Source organism: Crotalus tigris, unplaced genomic scaffold (genome assembly GCF_016545835.1).
Source record: "Crotalus tigris isolate CLP2741 ecotype Arizona unplaced genomic scaffold, ASM1654583v1 scf7180000017545.3456711, whole genome shotgun sequence".
Lineage (NCBI taxonomy): Eukaryota > Metazoa > Chordata > Lepidosauria > Squamata > Viperidae > Crotalus > Crotalus tigris.
In genome coordinates, this window is record NW_024096464.1 from 2,915,139 (window position 1) to 2,938,103 (window position 22,965).

Genomic DNA, 22,965 nt, shown 5'->3' on the forward strand with positions numbered 1-22,965 from the left:
ATGCAACCCAGGATTGTATTAGCATTTTTCACTACTGCAGCATATTGCTGACTCATAGTCAAGTGATCGTCCACTCGGACTCCAAGGTGCCTCTCACAGTTACTATTTTTGAGCCAGGTCTCACCTAACCTGTACTTATATTTTTTATTTTTCCTGCCTAAATGTAAAATTTTGCTTTTCTCCACATTAAAACTCATTTTGTTGGGTAGGTCCCATTGTTCCAGTTTGTCAAGATCTTTTTGCATCCTGAGCTTATCTTCTAGGGTGTTGGCTATTCCTGCCAGTTTAGTGTCATCTGCAAATTAGATGAGTTCCCCTTCTATTCCCTCATCTAAGTAATTGATGAAGATATTGAAGAGTACAACCAAAGATGGTACCAGTGTGGTACCCCACTGCTTACTTTTCTTCATGTGGATGAAAAGTAAGCAGTGGGGTACCACACTGGTACCATGTGGATGTAGTACCATTGAGCAATACTCACTGAGTATGATTTGTCAGCCACCTTTTATTCCACCTTTTTCTAGCTTACCAAGCAGTAAATTGTGATCTACCTTGTTGAATGCCTTACTGAAATCGAAGTATACTATGTCCACAGCATTTTACTACTAGTTTAGTCACTTTATCGAAAAATGAAATAAGATTGGTTTGGCATGATATGTTTTTAACAAACCCGTGCTGGCTGCCAGTTATAACTTTGTTTGCTTCTAGTTGTTCACAGATCTTTTTTTTTGATTATCTTTTCCAGGATCTTTCCAAGTATTGATGTTAGACTGATTGGTCTGTAGTTTCCTGGGACTGGTTTTTTTTCATGGTGTTGCTTCGAGTCAATTTGGACAATTTTGCTATAGCCACAAATGAGATTATATTTTCAACATATATTTAATGTGGTTTAATCCCTGTTTGGGTGTCTATTGCAGGTGACCTGGTGATCTGGTACGACTGACTACTATAACAAGAGTATCACCATAGCACATAAATCAACTAAAGTCCTCCAAAACACTTTAAATAAACCAAAAGACCCAGTAGCCCAAGAAGAAGAAGAAATACAAGAATTATCTACAATATACAAGGTAAATACTGTAACAGCTATTAGGTATGAGAGATAGCAAACGACTACCAGAGCACATCCATGAACAGCAACTAGCTGTGAGAAGACAATGAAAACTCCTTAATCCCACAACACATGGACAGCTACAAGACAATATAATGATAGTTTGAATGGAGAAACAACAAGGTTCTAGACCAAGCTAATTCTCAAAGTGCAAAGGAATTCTTGGAAATTTAGTATTCAGACAAATCAGCCATCAACAGGGACATAGAAATAAAACAACATTTACAGACCATTGGAAACAAATGATTATAAAAAAGTTAAAAAGGAAGCAAAAAGACCAGAATATTCATTTTTATTATCTATTTTAGCAGGCTTTTGACCCCACTCAACATGAAATGCATAGAATCTGTAGTATCCAATGCAGACTTCGTTGAACAGGACAATTCTTCTTGTTGATGTTTCATATAGGTTAAAAACATTATTTTTTCACATGGCACATATTCAAATGATACATGCTTTTGCCATTTTTCTGTATCTTCCTCTACCCTTTCAAAAATGGGAAAGTGTTCAGTCTGATCAGCCTTTAAACTTCCATCCCCAAATATTCTCTTACTGACAGTCATTCCTAACATCCCTTCCTATTTCTAAAACACCAGTAAAATTAGGCAATAAATTTGAGTTTCTCCCTCTATGCCTAGCTTTTGTTTAAAGTTCTGAAAACTTAAATGATATTTTAGTGGTTCATGATCTTTCATACCATATCTTCAGACCTAACTAGTACCTATAAGTTATAAATTTGATGTTTTTCCTGGTAGGTTGTCCTATAGTCCTCTCCTCAATTTAAAGACCTGGCATTATCTAAATCAGTGGTTCTCAACCTTTCTAATGCCGTGACCCCATAATACAGTTCCCCATGTTGTGGTGACCCCCAACCACTTATACATCACCGGGTGCCAGGGGCGTGGCCAAAGAAAAGGGGAAAAAAATGGTGGACAGCCTTGTTTGGAGACCCAAGTGAAATGGTCGTTCGACCCCAAATGGGGTCCCAACCCACAGGTTGAGAACCACTGATCTAAATTGACATTCTTCTCTGTTTCTGTCTCTGTCTCAATTTAATAACAGTGAAAGTTCTAAAGGCTAAGGCTGGGCCTTCTGTTATGCAAAAATCCTCAGATTTTGTTTTTAATGGCTAAACATGACCTGGGTGAAAGGAGACAAAATCAAATAAACTTGAATTAGAAATTAGAAGGTTAGGCATCTTACTGGTTTTGTGCTTACAAACCAAACCTCTCATGATGTGTTAAGTTACTTCACTTCTCACTGAAATTATAAAGTAATGCATTTCAATTCACACCTTGAGCCAACTAAAGGAAATATATAGTTCATTGCTATTAGGTAAACTAGACAGCAGTAGAATACAAACAGTAGTAAAGCAATATGAAGTTATCCTGGGAAAGTGAAGTAATTAAATAATGAGTCAACAAAATAACATTTCATAAACATTGCTTTTCTGTTGTATTCTATATTTAAACTCCGCCTACATTCCAAAATCTATCGCATCTTCTGTTGCTATGTACAGAATCCTCATTTTCAAATGTTTAAGTCTGTCTCTCTCCTTCACACACACTATCAACGCCCCTGTTCCCGCCCCTGTTGAGATTTCTTTTCTAGAATAGGGTCAGATTCTACCCTTGTTCTACGAAAATGAATGCCTGTCTGTCATGGTTGATTGTGATATTGCTTAAGATCATCCAAAACGCAGCTTGTAGACAGGCCCCTCCTCAGGGCTTCCGATATGCCTCTTACGACGTGATCATCCCAAGGAAGCTGTCTCCCAAGTATGGGCAAGAGGAACCCCAGGACGTGAGCTACCTCCTGCAGATTGAAGGGAATCCCCATGTGGTATTCCTCAGGCAAAGAAGGAGCTTCATCCCTAAGGTCTTTCCTGTCTTCACCTATGATACAGCAGGGATCCTCCAGGTGGATCACCCTTTTATCAAGGACGATTGTTTCTACCATGGATTTATACAGAGAAAGTCCTCTTCTCAAGTCACCCTCAGTACATGTTCAGGAGGACTGAGAGGTCTCTTGCAAATTGAAAATAAGACCTATGAAATTGAACCAGTCCAGGAATCTTCTACCTTTCAACACGTGGTGTTTCGGTTAGAAGTAGAGGAAGGGGCTGTCCGAATGGCTTGTGGAGTAGGACAGGAAGAGCAGGGCCATCAAGAGGACATAATTCCTGAAACAGAGCATCTGGCAAACAAAGATGTTTTGGGAAAATCCTGGTGGCCACATACGAGATATGTTAAAGTGGCAATTGTGATTGATCATGAGCGATATTTGCAGTTTCATAGAAATGAATCTTTTATTACTATGCAAGTTCTAGATATTGTCCACACTGCAAATTCATTCTATGATTCCCTTTCTGTTCATTTGTCAATAGCAGGATTAGTGATATGGTCACAAAACAACCCCATAAACATTACCTCTTCAGCAGGTAGCACACTTTATTTGTTTAATAATTGGAGAGAAAACCATCTTCTTAAAATTTTAAAAAATGATGTTGGTCACTTATTTGCATATAAGCATTTTGGGCAAACTGCAGGACTTGCATATGTTGGAACTATATGTAGTAGTTATTGGGCAAGTGCTATAGAATCCTATAGAACTCAGAGTTTGTTTTTGATTTCTGAAATATTTGCCCATGAACTGGGACACAATCTTGGAATGAGACATGATACTCAATTTTGTCATTGTGGACAGCGTAATTGCATTATGTTACGATATGCAGTAGAGACTGATAAATTTAGTAACTGCAGTTATAAGGATTATTTCTACCGTAGAAACACTGGCTGTTTATTTGTCCCACCAGACACTCACACAACTTTTAAATTTGAATCCTGCGGTAACAAAATAGTGGAAAATGGAGAGCAGTGTGACTGTGGGTCAGAAACACAATGCAAGTCAGATCCCTGCTGTCAAGATAATTGTATGTTGCGCCCTACTGCTGTTTGTTCCTTGGGTCTGTGCTGTTCTAATTGCCAATATAGTCAACATGGAACTGTTTGCAGAGAAAAAATTAGTAGTTGTGATCTTCCTGAATTTTGCAATGGGACTTCAGGGCACTGTCCAGAAGATGTGCATGTGCAAGATGGTGCTTTATGCCATGATGGCGTGTATTGCTATCACGGGAACTGCATAACTCATGATATGCAGTGCAAAATGATGTTCCGTAGTGGAGCCACAGTCGCTTCTGAAGTATGTTTCAGAGAAGTGAATAGTAAGGGTGATCGCTTTGGCAACTGTGGGCTTAAACATGGAGTTTACAAGAAATGTAATCCTGGGGATATCCTGTGTGGCCGTATCCAGTGTAAAAATATACAAATGCCTTCTTTGGAGGATCACAGTACAATAATTCATACTTCCACCGGAATTAATCAATGCTGGGGCACTGACTACCACCCTGGGATGAAGGTGAATGATATTGGAGCAGTGAGAGATGGTGTTCCTTGTGGCAATAACATGATGTGTATCGAGGGTAGTTGTCTCAATGTGTCCATTCTGAAATATGACTGTAATGTCACAATGTGCCACAATCGGGGAGTTTGCAACACTCTGAAACACTGTCACTGTGATGTTGGATGGGCCCCTCCAGACTGTAGCAATACAGGCTATGGAGGTAGCATAGACAGTGGGCCACCTCCAGTTATGGTTCAGGCTAAAGCTAATATGAAAACACCAGCTATAGCTGGAATACTGTGTGCATTTTGTTTCACAATTGTTTGTACTGGCCTGGTTATCTGGTTCAAGGATGGGCTAAGCAACCGATTTGGAAAATTTCAGGGAAGAGTCCATGCTACGAAATCAAAAGATGAAGGAATAGCAGTGTAACTCATTCTCAACACATCCAGTATAAGCTCAGGAATTAATAGTGAATTGGAAAAACGAAGATATTTGAAATTTCAATGTTTTAAGATGTCTGATATTTCCTTTTGAAAAAATTGGCCTCTTTGAAGGGGAAGAAACCCTCTGATCTATGCCAAGTATTGTTCACTGAGTTGAGGAAATCTCTCATTTGTAAAGAAAAATAACTCTCCAGGATAGCCTTGAAATTGGAGCATCTGGACTGCAGATACCTCAAGCAATAGCCAGCTATACTAATAGTACATTGGATGTCAAAGAAAGATCAAGAGACTTGTTGTTTATAGATAATTTTGGTTGACATCAGAGCACTGCAAGTTTACATTTTCAGCCCACAATGCTTGTAAATTTCATCACATACAAGCTTTGGGGGAAAATATCTGAAAAACAATAGTATTTTGAGTATAGGAATTATTTTCTGTAGTCACCGTACAACTTCCATTCCCAAATCTTCTCTTAGTTGCTGTCAATCATTCCTGGCATCATTCCTTCCTATTGCGAAATCAACTGATTAGCCAATTAAATTCATATATCTTCCCCTACACAGAGCTTCTGTTTAAAGCGCTGAAAACGTGAATAAAATTTCAATTGTTTAATGATCCTTCATACTAGGTGTTCTAGAGCTAAATAGCAAACTAACCTATAAATTTGATGTTTTCGTGATAGATTGTGGTGCCCTCCTGGATTTGAAGATCAGACTGACATGCTTCTCTCTGTCTGTCTCTCTGTCTGTCAGTCTTTCTGTGTGTCTGTCAGTGTGTCTGCCTGCCTGCCTCCTCAATTCAATAAGGGTGAAAATTATTATGGCAAAGGCTATACGATTTGGTATGTAAAATGCCTCAATATTTTTTGTAGCTAAAATGACCTTGTGCATGGAAGAAAAATCAAATGACCTTGAAGTACAAATTAGAAGGTTCAGCAGGTTATTCGTTTTGAGCTCTTACAAAGCCAGTCCTTTCCTGGTGTGATAGGTTACTTCACTGCCCACTCAAATTATGGACTAATCAACTTCAATTCACACCTTTAACCAACCAGAAAAAATACACAGTTCATTCCTGCTAGGTAAATTGGGCAACAGTAGGAGATGAACACTAATTATCAAGGTCTCCTCCCCCCCAAGGGTGAGAGAGAGAACTCCAGTTGAATGCCAACCACTACCAGCCCCACACGACAATGATGATGAAGGCAAAAATGATCTGATGGCAAGTCGAGACATCCCACCTCTCGCCCTCTCTGCTAAACTTATAGTAACTAAAATGAATTTCCTGGTAGATCCAGGCTGCACCTGATGCTTGATCAATCTCCAAATTATGCTCATATTAGGAATCCGAGCCATGTGACTGCCCCTAGTCATGAAATTTGAGCTGGTCGATGGGTCATTAATGGGAGGGTCACCTGAAACACACCTAACTAAACCTGTATGGCTAGAAATGGGGCAGCATTGGGAAATTATCCATTTTGTGGTGATCCCCAAAATGACAGAGACTGTAATCCTGGGGTTGGCCTGACTAGATAAATGGTGACCTATCATATGGTGCAAAAACGGGGTGAGAACCATGAGATTAGGGACATGGCCCTTTCCACCTACTCAAGATGACCCGGGAGAAGGGAGCCACTTCCAGTGAAGACAGACATGAACTGATGGAGACCTTGAAAATCACAGCTGAGTGATTGCCCAGGGTCCAACTCATTCCTAAAGAATACCAGGATCTGCCTGAGGTGTTCAGCAAGAAGGAATGTGATGTGCTCCCCCTTCACCAAGCTACTAACTATGCAATAGAGCTAAACTAGCCAAACCAAAAATTATTCCATGACCCCCAGAGAGATGAATGAACTAGGAGAATACATTGACAAAAACCTGGCTAGGGGCTTTATCCAACCTGCAAAATCATGCTTAGCTGCTCCCCTCTTGTGCAAAGAAAAAAAAGATGGGACACTGAGATTGTGCATGGATTTTAAAGCTTAAACACTGTTAGCAGGGAGAACATGTATCCTCTTCCCTTGATGAAGGACCATGTTAGCTCATCTCACCAAGGGAAAAATCTTCACTAAGCTGGACCTGCAGGAAGCTTACTACTGAGTCAGAATTAAGGAGGGACATGAGTGGAAAACTGCTTTTAATTGCCCATTGGGAAGTTTCTAGTTCAAAGTGATGCCCTTTGGACTACAGGGGGCCCCTGCTGTGTTCATGAAGCTAATAAATGAGGTAATACATGACCACCTGTACAAGGGGATCTTAGTTTATCTCGATGACATCCTTGTCTTTACAAAGATGATGGAGGAGCATGTCAGAAATTATTAAAAGCAAACTTTTATGCCGAAGTATTTAAGTGTGAGTTCCATCCAACACGCCTCAACTATCTAGGGTACCGAATCTCAAACAAAGGGGTGGAGATGGACCCAACGAAAGTCAAAGCCGTTCCGGAATGACATCCGCTAAAACTCACAAGCAGCTACAGAGTTTTTTTAGGGTTCACTAACTTTTACTGGCAATTCAGGCCCTCCTTTGCAGAAATAATCTTGCCGATTACTGAACTCTTGAAAACAGGCAAAGGGGGCTCAAAACCCCATCCTAGTCAACCTTTGAAGTGGACTGTAGAGTGCCAAGCAGCATTTGAGCCACTTAAAAGATTGTTTGCAGGAGAGCCAATCCTCAAACACCCCAACCCTAAGGAACAGTTCCTCATTCAAGCAGATGCGAATGATGTTGTAATGGGTGCCATTCTTCTTCATAAAAGTGACAAAGGGGTACTGCAACCATGCACATGTACCTCTAGAAAACTCACCGACACAGAGCAGTGTTGGGCTGTATGGGAGAAGGAGGTATTTGCTGTTCAATGGGCATTGCTAACCTGAGGTTACTTCCTAGATCAGCGGTTCTCAACCTATGGGTCTCGACCCCATTTGGGGTCGATCGACCACTTTTCGGGGGTCGCCAAAGGTGGCGATCTGCCATTTTGTCCCCTCCGGGGGCGGGGCGGCGCGTGCACGCCGCGCATGGGGGCGGTGCTGCGCCTCCGGGGGCAGCACCGCACCTGTGCACCGCGCACGGGGGCGCCGCCGCGCATGCACGCCGCACACGGTGGGCTCCCCCATGCGCGCCGCACCACGCATGCGCATAACATTTGTGTGACAGGGGTTGCTGTCACACAAACGTTGAGAACCGCTGTCCTAGATTGTAGCAAGATACTCTTTGAAGTGTGGACTGACCATAAGAACCCTGAAGTGCTCAAAACTCATGCAAATTGTTTCCCAAGCAGGTTCAATGGACACAATAGTTCAATCGTTTTAACCTCCCTCTCAAGTATATTCCTGGGGGGAAGAATTTCCTGGCTGACGCCTTGTCTAGAATGCCACAGTACAAGAGTCATCAGGAGGAGGTGGTGAATGCTATCATCCCCTCCTCAAAAAGCCTCTCAAGTCATTACTAGGCATAGAGCCCGAAAGTCATCCATCAGCCCTGACAGCAGCTTAACCCAGAAACTAAAAAATTAACTGAAATCTGACCCCTGGTTCAGAGACAACAGACAGCTGTTAACCTATAGGGATGAACTAACATGGAAGAGTTCCAAGTTGTACCTTCCTAGCACCCTCAGGGTCCAAGACCTGCAACAAAGCCAAGATGCTAAGCAAGCCAGCCACTTTGGATTCTTAAAAACTTTGCACTTAGTGAGATGGCAATGATAAGGACATTGAAGGCTATGTTAAAAGCTGTGCCATTTGTGCTCCCATGAAAACCAGACCAGGAAAACCCCGTTGGCCTTTATAACAGGTAGCGGAACCATCCCAACCCTGGGAAGAGATCACAATGGATTTTATCATTGAACTCCCTGAAAATAGTGGAAACACCATGATTTGGACTGTCATTGACTTTTGCTCAAAGCAGGCTACTTTACAGCCTGCCCTGGTTTTCCCTCTCCTCAGAAATTGGCAAAGATATTTTTAAAACACATTTATCGGCCCCATTCAGCACTGTGTTCACTGAATACATCTGAAGCTGCTTGATTGAGTCTGGTTGTAGGTCAACCTGCAGTGATCATCAGTGGTCCTCTGGAGAGAACGCTTCAGGATAGCCGTGAAAATGAAGCATCTGAGCTGCAGATACCTCAACCAATAGCCAACTATACCAACAGTACATTGGATGTCAAAGAAAGATGGAGAGGCATTATTGATCATAGATAATTTGGGCTGCCAACACAGCTCTGCACACTGACCCTTCTCTAACTCTGCCCCAGTAAGATAGTTGATGAAATTATTATGGGCATTCAGTATTGTGAAGACGCTCAGTGAAGAATACATCTCCAGTGCGTTTTATTCAGTTATAACTTTTCTCATCATAGTTCTACTATGATTGATCTGTTTTAAATAAAAGGTTCTTTAGGCTTTTACCCCACTGAAAACATTAGCTTTCAGTGTCATCAGTCTACTGATCCACAACCTACTTACAAACTGCAACACACAAACACACTCAGTACAACACATTCATATAAACAAACTCTCATAGATACCCTCTCCTGCTGCTCTTCATCTGGTAGAAGCAGCCTTTCCTTCCTCTCACCCAGAAGGAACAATCAGTCAATTTATAATGGTAACTCAACAAAGAAATGGAGCCATGTTGCTTCTTCCTTCCTTCTTCATATGTGAAAAGAATGTCGAATGCCTGGAGGAAGCTCACTCATCTCTCATGTTGGGTGAAGCAGGAGTGGATGATACAAACCTAGTACTGGCAGTAGGGTAGTTCACATAGCCTGTAAGCTAGACCGGCTATTCCTGGTCATGAAGAGAAGGTGGGTGAATTGGGAATTTATTATCAGTCCTAGTACCTAATGCCAGTCCATTCCTGTTGCAGGCTGGTGAATGAACATTTGGGCAAATGGATGGGGGCCAGCCTTAGGGTTCTCTCCCAATCTTTGCTGCTAAAATTCTCCACAAGGAACTACGGGAAAAAACAAACCTCTCTACAAAGGACCAAGGGACAAAACTTGTGTAGTAAGTGATTCCTTGTGGATGCGTTTTCCCCTTAGGTTCTTGTGGAAGGTTTCCCTCTAAAAAAAAATGTAAATCATTCAAGTTCATTCCAAAAAGCCACAGATCAGAGGAACAAATGGTGATGATTATCTCTACTTTTACAGTGAACATCATGGAATTTTGTTTGGGCATATTCTAACTGCAGGCTTCGTAATCCTGGAGGTACAGTGGGGTGGGTGGGGGAGTTTGCAATCAGTGGTGTCTAGTCCAATAAGTGTAACACTTTCAAATATTGCTCTGTATTTTAAAATCCCACAAGATCTCAAACTGCAACTTTTCTAAAATATTTTTGGGTATATGGTCCTAGTAATTGTTGATAACGGTCGAGCTGAACTTTTCATAAAGTAAATTCCAATGCATGGTTTTTGAATTTGTTATAGAATAGAATAGAATAGAATAGAACAGAACAGAACAGAACAGAATAGAGCTGGAAGGGACCTCAAGCAGGAGAACCTATACCAACTCAGACAAGTGACTATCGAGTCTCTTCTTTAAAACCTCCAGTGAGGGAGCACCCACGATTTCTGAAGGGAAGCTATTCCACTGGTTAATTGTCCTCACTGTTAGGAACTTTCTCCTTAGTCCCAGGTTGCTTCTCTCTTTGATCAGTTTCCAACCATTGTTTCTTGCCCTGCCATCTGGTGCTTTGGAGAATAATTTGACTCCCTCTTCTTTCTGGCAGCCTCTCAAATACTGGAATAATGCCCTCATGTCACTCCTATTTCTGTTTTTTGATTATCATTTCCAGGATCTTTCCAAGTATTGATGTTAGACTGATTGGTCTGTAGTTTCCTGGGACTGGTTTTTTTTCATGGTGTTGCTTCGAGTCAATTTGGACAATTTTGCTATAGCCACAAATTATATTTTCAACATATATTTAATGTGGTTTAATCCCTGTTTGGGTGTCTATTGCAGGTGACCTGGTGATCTGGTACGACTGACTACTATAACAACAGGGTATCACCATAGCACATAAATCAACTAAAGTCCTCCAAAACATTTTAAGTAAACCAAAAGACCCAGTAGCCCAAGAAGAGGAAAAAACAAGAGTTATCTACAATATACAAGGTAAATACTGTAACAGCTATTAGGTATGAGAGACAGCAAAAGACTAGCAGAGCACATCCATAAACAGCAACTAGCTGTGAGAAGACACAATGAAAACTCCTTAATCCCACAACACATGGACAGCTACAAGACAATATAATGATAGTTTGAATGGAGAAACAACAAGGTTCTAGACCAAGCTAATTCTCAAAGTGCAAGGGAATTCTTGGAAATTTAGTATTCAGACAAATCAGCCATCAACACTCATATAGAAATAAAACAACGTTTACAGACCATTGGAAACAGATGATTATAAAAAAGTTAAAAAGGAAGCAAAGAGACCAGAACATTCATTTTTATTATCTATTTTAGTAGGCTTTTGACCCCACTCAACATGAAATGCATAGAATCTGTAGTATCCAATGCAGACTTCGTTGAACAGGACAATTCTTCTTGTTGATGTTTCATGTAGGTTAAAAACATTATTTTTTCACATGGCACATATTCAAATGATGCATGCTTTTGCCATTTTTCTGTAACTTCCTCTACCCTTTCAAAAATGGAAAAATTTTCGATGTCAACGCTGTAAATACTGTATATTCTTGCTTTGACAATATGTAGAACTGTCTGATATTTTTAGAGTTAATGCAGAGCAGAAGAGGGTGGAGGGGGGAAAGCGCAGGAAAGAGAGAGGAAGAAAACCTTTGTCCTTCACATTGATTGGATAACGTGATATATGACTGCTAATTTAGGGAGGGAACATGCTGAAAATTTAATTGCTCGGGAGGAGAATTTAGATCTTGGCATACCTCCATTATGCCTGTGCCGACATTTTGTAACAATAAATGACTTTTAGGAAAATCAATGCCTGGAAGTTCTTTGAAGTGTTTCATTAGCTGGAACCATAACATCATGCCAAGATCTCAAATCCTTTCCAAACGACCTGGGGTCCTGAACTCCGTCCACTGCCTCTAACCTTGAGAAGAGTTGGTAAAGATTCAGGGGAAAAAAATCTATCAGAAAGATGATCAGCAGCAACTGAGCTTGCCACAACTAATAGAGGCCTTGCAATAGCTTGGGGTGGTGCAGAAACCAGGAGATCAGCAGCTGGTGAGAGACTAACCACAGCAGGGAGATTGGCCACAACCCCTGAACGTGCAACCCCTGGGCATAAATCTGCAGCCAGGATGGGGCCAGCAGCAACAGCCTGTAATTGCACCACCTTTCAAAGCAACCTTCGATGGGGACCCAGAGAAGCTGATTTTTTTCCTCAACAAAGTGCGTTCTCACTTGAATTGCTGGGCCTATCTCTACCCGGAACCAGGTGCCATGGTCAATGTCATTGCGTCCAACCTAGAGGGAGAAGCATCTGAATGGCTGAACAATCTATATAGTGAGCAAGCCCCCAAACTGGGAGATCCCCACCTTTTCCTCCTAGGACTGAGAAAAAGATTTGAGGACCCATCCATAGGCCTCAAAGCAGCAGAACAGATCTACAAAATAAAACAAGCCGGCAGGCCTGCCCTGGAGTACGTGCAAGAGTTCCGCAAGATAGCAGGCCAAATAGAGGGGTGGCCTGAACAATCCCTGATTCAATACTTCATTGAAGGATTAGACGATCATCTCTCTCAGGCATGCATCTATCGTGAAGTACCTAATCAGCTACAGGAGTGGTACCAGACAGCAGTGAAGCTAGACGTTCGGCTCGCCCGCTAGAAGAAACCTCCTCCACACGAACCCGAGCAGCAACCAGAGCTACCTGGACAGCAATTACCCCAACGAAAGCCTTCAAACATGGCAATGGCAGAGAGACCCAGGCCACCTACAGGCCCATCATTTAAGTGTTTTCGGTGTGGACAAAAAGGACATTGAGCGGCCATCTGTCCAGTCCCCTACCCCCGACTACAGAGCAGACCAGAACCAGCAATGAGAAAGAAACCTGCTCAGTGGCTAACGAGAGAAAAATCCAACTGGCTACACACCTTTCAGAGTGGCCACAGGAAAAGAGTTCAGTCCAATACCTGAATATCCTCAGTTGCCCTCCGCTTCCCAGACACTTGACCAGTGGGTGAGGGGGTGGGAAGAAGTTTGGAGAAACACAAAAACTGCTTTAAAAAAGACTTTTGAAACCTATAAAAAGCAGGCTGATAAAAAGAGGGCTCCCCAAAGAACATTCCAAGTTGGGGAGAAGGTTTATTGTCAACTAAATATCTATGCCTCAAATTGCCCAGCAAGAAATTGGGACCAAAATTCTTGAGGCCTTTCCCCATAGTAAGGATCATCAACCCGGTCACCGTAGAACTAAAACTCCCTAGATGTTTAGGGAACATTCACCCAGTCTTCCATTGCAGCTTGTTGAAACCTTATCGGGGCTCCACTTTAAGACCTCCCCCGAAGAAGGCACCTGGGCCCCTCATAGTTGCGGGACAGACCCACTATGAAATGAAATGTATTCTTGACTCTAGAATTTTTAAAAGGAAATTGCAGTACCTAATACAATGGAAGGGATACCCGTTATCTGAAGCCACCTGGGTGCAATCCAGTTACGTGAAAGCTGACAGATTGGTCAAAAGGTTTCATGTGAAACACCCCAACAAACCGAAAAATAACCCTTAACATATGCTTTTGTTTACTTTACAGGATCTGTCCTTCTTGTAAGAGGGGCTGGATGTCAATGCTAAAAATACTGTATATTCCTGCTTTGACAATATGCAGAACTGTCTGGTATTTTTAGAGTTAATGCAGAGTAGAAGAGGGTGGGGGGAAAAACGCAGGAAAGACAGAGGAAGAAAACCTTGACCTTCACACTGATTGGATAACGTGATATATGACTGCTAATTTAGGGAAATCAATGCCTGGAAGTTCTTTGAAGTGTTTCATTAGCCAGAACCATAACATCCAGTCTGATCAGCCTTTAAACTTCCATCCCCAAATATTCTCTTGGTTACTGACAGTCATTCCTAACATCCCTTCCTATTTCTAAAACACCAGTAAAATTAGGCAATAAACTTGAGTTTCTCCCTCTATGCCTAGCTTCTGTTTAAAGTTCTGAAAACGTAAATGATATTTTAGTGGTTCATGTTCTTTCATACCATATCTTCAGATGTAACTAGTACCTATAAGTTATAAATTTGATGTTTTTCCTGGTAGGTTGTCCTATAGTCCTCTCCTCAATTTAAAGATCTGGCATTATCTAAACTGACATTCTTCTCTGTTTCTATCTCTGTCTCAGTTTAATAACAGTGAAAGTTCTAAAGGCTAAGGCTGGGCCTTCTGTTATGCAAAAATCCTCAGATTTTGTTTTTGATGGCTAAATATGACCTGGGTGAAAGGAGACAAAATCAAATAACCTTGAATTAGAAATTAGAAGGTTAGGCATCTTATTGGTTTTGAGCTTATAAACCAAACCTCTCATGATCTGTTAAGTTACTTCACTTCCCACTGAAATTATAAAGTAATACATTTCAATTCACACCTTGAGCCAACCAAAGGAAATATACAGTTCATTGCTATTAGGTAAACTAGACAGCAACAGGATACAAACAGTAGTAAAGCAATAGGGGGTTACCTGGGATACTGATGTAATTAAATAATGAGTCAACAAAATAACATTTCATAAACATTGCTTTTCTGTTGTATTCTATATTTAATTCTTTAAACTCCGCCTACATTCCAAAATCTATTGCATCTTCTGTTGCTATGTACAGAATCCTCATTTTCAAATGTTTAAGTCTGTCTCTCTCCTTCACACACACTATCAACACCCCTGTTCCCGCCCCTGTTGAGATTCCTTTTCTGGAATAGGGTCAGATTCTACCCTTGTTCTACGAAAATGAATGCCTGTCTGTCATGGTTGATTGTGATATTGCTTAAGATCATCCAAAACGCAGCTTGTAGACAGGCCCCTCCTCAGGGCTTCCGATATGCCTCTTACGACGTGATCATCCCAAGGAAGCTGTCTCCCAAGTATGGGCAAGAGGAACCCCAGGACGTGAGCTACCTCCTGCAGATTGAAGGGAATCCCCATGTGGTATTCCTCAGGCAAAGAAGGAGCTTCATCCCTAAGGTCTTTCCTGTCTTCACCTATGATACAGCAGGGATCCTCCAGGTGGATCACCCTTTTATCAAGGACGATTGCTTCTACCATGGATTTATACAGAGAAAGTCCTCTTCTCGAGTCACCCTCAGTACATGTTCAGGAGGACTGAGAGGTCTCTTGCAAATTGAAAATAAGACCTATGAAATTGAACCAGTCCAGGAATCTTCTACCTTTCAACACGTGGTGTTTCGGTTAGAAGTAGAGGAAGGGGCTGTCCGAATGGCTTGTGGAGTAGGACAGGAAGAGCAGGGCTATCAAGAGGACATAATTCCTGAAACAGAGCATCTGGCAAACAAAGATATTTTGGGAAAATCCTGGTGGCCACATACGAGATATGTTAAAGTGGCAATTGTGATTGATCATGAGCGATATTTGCAGTTTCATAGAAATGAATCTTTTATTACTATGCAAGTTCTAGATATTGTCCACACTGCAAATTCATTCTATGATTCCCTTTCTGTTCATTTGTCAATAGCAGGATTAATGATATGGTCACAAAACAACTCCATAAACATTACCTCTTCTTCAGGTAGCACACTTCATTTGTTTAATAATTGGAGAAGAAACCATCTGCTTAAAATTTTAAAAAATGATGTTGGTCACTTGTTTGCATACAAGGGTTTTGGGAGGACTGCAGGACTTGCATATGTTGGAACTATATGTAGCGGTCATTGGGCAAGTGCTATCGAATCCTATAGAACTCAGAGTTTGTTTTCGATTTCTGAATTATTTGCCCACGAACAGGGACACGTTCTTGGAATGAGACATGATACTCAATTTTGTCATTGTGGAAAGAGTATATGCATTATGACACCATATGCAGCACAGAGTGATAAATTTAGTAACTGCAGTAATAGGGATTATTTCTACCATAGAAACACTGGCTGTTTATTTGTCCCACCAGACACTGACACACCTTTTACATTTGAATCCTGTGGTAACAAAATAGTGGAAAATGGAGAGCAGTGTGACTGTGGGTCAGAAACACAATGCAAGTCAGATCCCTGCTGTCAAGATAATTGTATGTTGCGCCCTACTGCTGTTTGTTCCTTGGGTCTGTGCTGTTCTAACTGCCAATATCGTCAACAAGGAACTGTTTGCAGAGAGAAGATTAGTAGTTGTGATCTTCCTGAATATTGTAATGGGACTTCAGGGCACTGTCCAGAAGACGTGCATGTACAAGATGGTGCCATGTGCCATGATGGCGTGTATTGCTATCACGGGAATTGCATGACTCACGATATGCAGTGCAAAATAATATTCAGTAGTGGAGCAACAGTCGCTTCTGAAGTATGTTTCAGAGAAGTGAATAGTAAGGGTGATCGCTTTGGCAACTGTGGGCTTAAACATGGAATTTACAAGAAATGTAATCCTGGGGATATCCTGTGTGGCCGTATCCAGTGTAAAAATATACGAATGCCTTCTTTGGAGGATCACAGTACAATAATTCATACTTCCACCGGAGTTAATCAATGCTGGGGCACTGACTACCACCCTGGGATGAAGGGGAATGATATTGGAGCAGTGAGAGATGGTGTTCCTTGTGGCAATAACATGATGTGTATTGAGGGTAGTTGTGTCAATGTGTCCATTCTGAAATATGACTGTAATGTCACAATGTGCCACAATCGGGGAGTATGTAACACTCTGAAACATTGTCACTGTGATGTTGGATGGGCCCCTCCAGACTGTAGCAATACAGGCTATGGAGGTAGCATAGACAGTGGGCCACCTCCAGTTACAGTTCAGGCTAAAGCTAATATGAAAACATCAGCTATAGCTGGAATACTGTGTGCATTTTGTTTCACAATTGTTTGTACTGGCCTGGTTATCTGGTTCAAGGATGGGCTAAGCAACCGATTTGGAAAATTTCAGGGAAGAGTCCATGCTACGAAATCAAAAGATGAAGGAATAGCAGTGTAACTCATTCTTACTAAGAATGCACAACACATCCACTACAAGCTCAGGAATTAATAGTGAGTTTGAAAAACAAAGAAATTTGAAATGTCAATGTTTTAAGATGTCTCCCAGACATATTTCCTTTTGAAAAATTTGGCCTTTTTGAAGGGGAAGAAACCCTCCGATCTATGCCAAGTATTGTTCACTGAGTTGAGGAAATCTCTCATTTGTAAAGAAAAATAACTCTCCATGATAGCCTTGAAAATGAAGCATCTGGACTGCAGATACCTCAAGCAATAGCCAGCTACACTGATAGTACATTGGATGTCAAAGAAAGATCAAGAAACTTTGTTGTATATAGATAATTTGGATTGTCACCAGAGCACTGCCCACCGACCCTTTTCTAACTCTTCCCTGGTACAATTATTGATGGAATTATTATGGACATTCAGTATTTTGAAGCCACTCAGGGACAATGGGAGAAAGACATCTCCAGCATGGTCATCTGTTACTTTGATCTGTTTTAAATAAATGGTTGTTTAGTTTTTCACTCTACTGGAAACATTAGTTCTCAGTGTCATCAGTGTACCCAGCTACCACTTCTTAACACACTGCAAAATACACGCACAAACACACACACAAACATATGGAGAGAAAGAGACAGAGAGAACCACACATTCATATAAACAAAGTCTCATAGACTCCTTCCCGTTCATCTGGTAGAGGAGCCCTTCATTCATCTACCACCAACTCCTCCTCTGGCTCTCACCCAGAAGAAAGAATCAGTCAATTTATAAACTTAACAAAAAAAATGGAGCCATGTTGTTTCTTCCTTCATTCGGCCTTCCTTCTCAGGATACCTATAGGCCACTTTCCACAGATAAGTTATTCCAAAAACATAATCAAAGTCACTGCACAAACAATCATGAGGACATCCCCATGTGGCTCCCTTTCCTTTCTCTACCTTTATGACAATCTTAACTAGACAACCTCACTTTTGCTTCCAAGGCTGGCCAATTGTGCTTATGTTTATCAGATGTCCAGACTATTAACAAGGAAGAAAATCCACAGTGAGTCAGCTTTGAATGCAGGGGGTATTCTTGCACAAAGATCTGTTTCTATCTTGATTCATTACTATGTTACTCAGCTTGTGGTGTTACTTCTTTCAAAAAAACATATTCTGGCTCCAGTGATCAAGATACCAATACTACTAAGTTATTTGCCAGTTCTTAGCTGCCTTGTTCTCTATTGATGCACTTTAAAATTGTGGTGAAACAGGGTGTCTGTGCTACCCCACTTACACACACACATAAGTTGTGGTTTGGTGAGTTTATTAATATACCCCAGCAATTCCCTTCACCAAACTCAGAACTGTCAAAGTTAAGTCCAGCCACAAGCAGGCCAAGATTAGTCCACAGAGTAATGGCCTAATAGTCCATAAAGCAACTGAAAGTTGCTCAAGGAAAACTTAAAAGGTTTAGCAGGTTAATGGTTTTGAACTCTTACAAAGCCACACCTCTCCGGGTGTGATAGCCTAGTTCACTTCCCATTCAAATTATAAACTAATCCACTTTAATTCACAACTTGAGCCAACCAGAAAAAATATAGAGTTCATTCCTGATAGATAAACTAGAGAGCAGTAGGATAAGAACAGTAGTTGTTTATATTTCATTTTTTAAACTCCACCTATTTTCCAAAATATATTACATTTCTGTTGCTATGTACAGTACAGAATCCTGATTTTCAAATGTTTAAATATGTTGTAATCTCTCTCTCTCTCTCTCTCTCTCTCTCACACACACACACACACACATGCACACACACACACAAACACATGCACACATTCAATTTCCATGTTCCCATCCCTTTTGAAATTACTTTTCTAAAATAAGATCAGGTTCTGGTAAAGGAAATATACGGTTCATTCCTATTAGGTAAACTAGAAAGCAGTAGGATACGAACAGTAGTAAAGCAATATGGAGTTATCCTGGGAAAGTGAAGTAATTAAATAATGAGTCAACAAAATAACATTTCATAAACATTGCTTTTCTGTTGTATGCTATATTTAATTCTTTAAACTCCGCCTACATTCCAAAATCTACTGCATCTTCTGTTGCTATGTACAGAATCCTCATTTTCAAATCTTTTAACTTCTTTTTTTCTCTCTCTCTTTCCACTGTCCCTGTCCTTGCTGAGATTCCTTTTCTAGAATAAGATGAGGCTCTAATTCTACGAAAATGAGGACCTGTCTGTCATGGTTGATTGTGATATTGCTTAAGATCATCCAAAACGCAGCTTGTAGACAGGCCCCTCCTCAGGGCTTCCGATATGCCTCTTACGACGTGATCATCCCAAGGAAGCTGTCTCCCAAGTATGGGCAAGAGGAACCCCAGGATGTGAGCTACCTCCTGCAGATTGAAGGGAATCCCCATGTGGTATTCCTCAGGCAAAGAAGGAGCTTCATCCCTAAGGTCTTTCCTGTCTTCACCTATGATACAGCAGGGATCCTCCAGGTGGATCACCCTTTTATCAAGGACGATTGCTTCTACCATGGATTTATACAGAGAAAGTCCTCTTCTCGAGTCACCCTCAGTACATGTTCAGGAGGACTGAGAGGTCTCTTGCAAATTGAAAATAAGACCTATGAAATTGAACCAGTCCAGGAATCTTCTACCTTTCAACACGTGGTGTTTCGGTTAGAAGTAGAGGAAGGGGCTGTCCGAATGGCTTGTGGAGTAGGACAGGAAGAGCAGGGCCATCAAGAGGACATAATTCCTGAAACAGAGCATCTTGCAAACAAAGATGTTTTGGGAAAATCCTGGTGGCCACATACGAGATATGTTAAAGTGGCAATTGTGATTGATCATAAGCGATATTTGCAGTTTCATAGAAATGAATCTTTTATTACTATGCAAGTTCTAGATATTGTCCACACTGCAAATTCATTCTATGATTCCCTTTCTGTTCATTTGTCAATAGCAGGATTAGTGATATGGTCACAAAACAACCCCATAAACATTACTCCTATAGCAGATGACACACTTTTATTATTTAATGAATGGAGAACAAATCATTTACTTAATTTTTTAAAGAATGATGTTGGTCACCTATTTGCATATATAGATTTTGGGGCAACTGTAGGACTTGCATATGTTGGAACTATATGTAACAATTACCTGGCAAGTGCTATTGAATCCTATAGAACTCCCAGTTTGTTTTATATGTCTGTCATATTTACCCACGAACAGGGACACGTTCTTGGAATGCAACATGATGAACAGTTTTGTTATTGTGGAAAGAGTGAATGCCTTATGGCACCATATGCAGCACAGACTGATACATTTAGTAACTGCAGTTTTAGGGATTATTTCCCCTATAGAAACACTGACTGTTTATTTGTTCCACCAGACACTAACACAACTTTTAAATTTGAATCATGTGGTAATAAAATAGTGGAAAATGGAGAGCAATGTGACTGTGGGTCAGAAACGCAATGCACGTCAGATCTCTGCTGTCAAGCTAATTGTTTGTTGCGCCCCACTGCTGTTTGTTCCTTGGGTCTGTGCTGTGCTAACTGCCAATATCGTCAACGTGGAACTGTTTGCAGAGAGAAGATTAGTAGTTGTGATCTTCCTGAATATTGCAATGGGACTTCAGAGCACTGTCCAGAAGATGTGCACGTGCAAGATGGTGCCATGTGCCATGATGGCGTGTATTGTTATCATGGGAACTGCACAACTCATAATATGCAGTGCAAAATAATATTTGGTAGTGAAGCATCAGTTGCTTCTGAAGTATGTTTCAGAGAAGTGAATAATAAAGGTGATCGCTTTGGCAATTGTGGGCTTAAACATGGAATTTACAAGAAATGTAATCCTGGGGATATCCTATGTGGCCGTATTCAGTGTAAAACTGTACAAATGCCTTCTTTGGAAGATCACAGTACAATAATTCAAACCGCCACTGAATTTGATGAATGCTGGGGCATTGACTACCACCCTGGGATGAAGGTGAATGATATTGGAGCAGTGAGAGATGGTGTTCCTTGTGGCAATAACATGATGTGTATCGAGGGTAGTTGTCTCAATGTGTCCATTCTGAAATATGACTGTAATGTCACAATGTGCCACAATCGGGGAGTATGTAACACTCTGAAACACTGTCACTGTGATGTTGGATGGGCCCCTCCAGACTGTAGCAATACAGGCTATGGAGGTAGCATAGACAGTGGGCCACCTCCAGTTAAGGTGCAGGCTAAAGCTTATATGAAAACACCAGCTTTAGCTGGAATACTGTGTGCATTTTGTTTCATCATTGTTTCTATTGGCCTGGTTATTTGGTTCAAGGATGGGCTGAGAAACCGAATTGGAAAATTTCAGGGAAGAGTCCATGCTACGAAATCAAAAGATGAAGCAACAACAGTGTAACTCACCCTTGCTTAGAATGCACATCACATCCAGTATAATCACAGGACTTAACGGTCAATTTAAAGAAAAAAAAGGCACCCGGAAATCCAATGTATTAAATTAAATTGTTTTAATTTTGTAGCTTAAACCTCAAAGTCCAAGTCTGGGAGGAAGAGATAATCCAGGGGCTGCTTGTTCCAGTGTGATGGTTCCTAGTTCCTATCAACATGCAGGAGGTTGTAGTAGCAAGAAAACACAATTAAAATCCATTAGCACCTTTACTCTTTCTTCATTTTCTACTAGAATATTTTATTCTCACTAATAATTAGTCCAGTCAGTCATTGTAATAGATCAAACCTGTTGTCTCTCTTGCTGAAAGTCAGAACATTTCTTTCCAGGATTGATGAAAAACTGAAGGAGGCTTTCCTCCTGTCTCACGAAAGACATTGCCTGAAAAATCTACTACAGATAGATTGAAGGAGGCTTACTCTGTAGCCAGATAAAGACTTTTTTAACACTTAAAGTTCATCTGAAGCTGCTTGATTGAGTCTGGTTGTGGGTCGACCTGCATTATCATCAATGGACCTCTGAAGAGAACTCTCCAGGGTAGCCGTGAAAATGAAGCATCTGAGCTGCAGATACCTCAACCAATAGCCAACTATACCAACAGTACATTGGATGTCAAAGAAAGATCGAGAGGCATTGTTGATGATAGATAATTTGGGCTGCCAACACAGCTCTGCACACTGACCCTTCTCTAACTCTGCCCCGGTAAGATAATTGATGAAATTATTATGGGCATTCAGTATTGTGAAGCCACTCAGTGACAATTGGAGAAATGCATCTCCAGCATGTGTTTTATTCAGTTATAACTTTTCTCATAATAGTTCTACTATGATTCATCTATTTAAATAAAAGATTCTTTAGGATTTTACCCCACTTGAAATATTAGCTTTCAGTGTCATCAGTCTGCTCATCCACAACCTATTTACAAACTGCAACACACAAACACACTCAGTATAATACATTCATATAAACAAACTCTCATAGATTCCCTCTCCTGCTGCTCTTCATCTGGTAGAAGCAGCCTTTCTTTCCTCTCACCCAGAAGGAACAATCAGTCAATTTATAATGGTAACTCAACAAAGAAATGGAGCCATGTTGCTTCTTCCTTCCTTCTTCATATGTGAAAAGAATGTCGAATGCCTGGAGGAAGCTCACTCATCTCTCATGTTGGGTGAAGCAGGAGTGGATGATACAAACCTAGTACTGCCAGTAGGGTAGTTCACATAGCTTGTAAGCTAGACCGGCTATTCCTGGTCATGAAGAGAGGGTGGGTGAATTGGGAATTTATTATCAGTCCTAGTACCTAATGCCAGTCCATTCCTGTTGCAGGAGGGTGAATGAACATTTGGGCAAGCGGATGGGGGCCAGCCTTAGGGTTCTCTTCCAATCTTTGCTGCTAAAATTCTCCACAAGGAACTATGGGAAAAAACAAACCTCTCTACAAA

The 22,965-nt window shown here is 41.0% G+C and overlaps 3 protein-coding genes across 3 annotated transcripts; all 3 read left to right on the forward strand.

Annotated features, from left to right (window-relative positions):
- Positions 1-2,755: 2,755 nt before the first annotated feature.
- LOC120304223 (disintegrin and metalloproteinase domain-containing protein 21-like) lies at positions 2,756-4,945 on the forward strand. Its single transcript, XM_039334546.1, has one exon. It carries the CDS (start codon positions 2,756-2,758, stop codon positions 4,943-4,945), a length of 2,190 nt encoding a protein of 729 aa, XP_039190480.1.
- Positions 4,946-14,882: 9,937 nt separating this feature from the next.
- Positions 14,883-17,072, forward strand: LOC120304231 (disintegrin and metalloproteinase domain-containing protein 21-like). The gene has a single exon (XM_039334560.1). The coding sequence runs from the start codon at positions 14,883-14,885 to the stop codon at positions 17,070-17,072; it is 2,190 nt and encodes a 729-aa protein (XP_039190494.1).
- A 2,213-nt stretch (positions 17,073-19,285) lies between these two features.
- LOC120304273 (disintegrin and metalloproteinase domain-containing protein 20-like) lies at positions 19,286-21,805 on the forward strand. The gene has a single exon (XM_039334654.1). It carries the CDS (start codon positions 19,286-19,288, stop codon positions 21,473-21,475), a length of 2,190 nt encoding a protein of 729 aa, XP_039190588.1. The 3' UTR covers positions 21,476-21,805.
- The last annotated feature ends 1,160 nt before the right edge of the window (positions 21,806-22,965 follow it).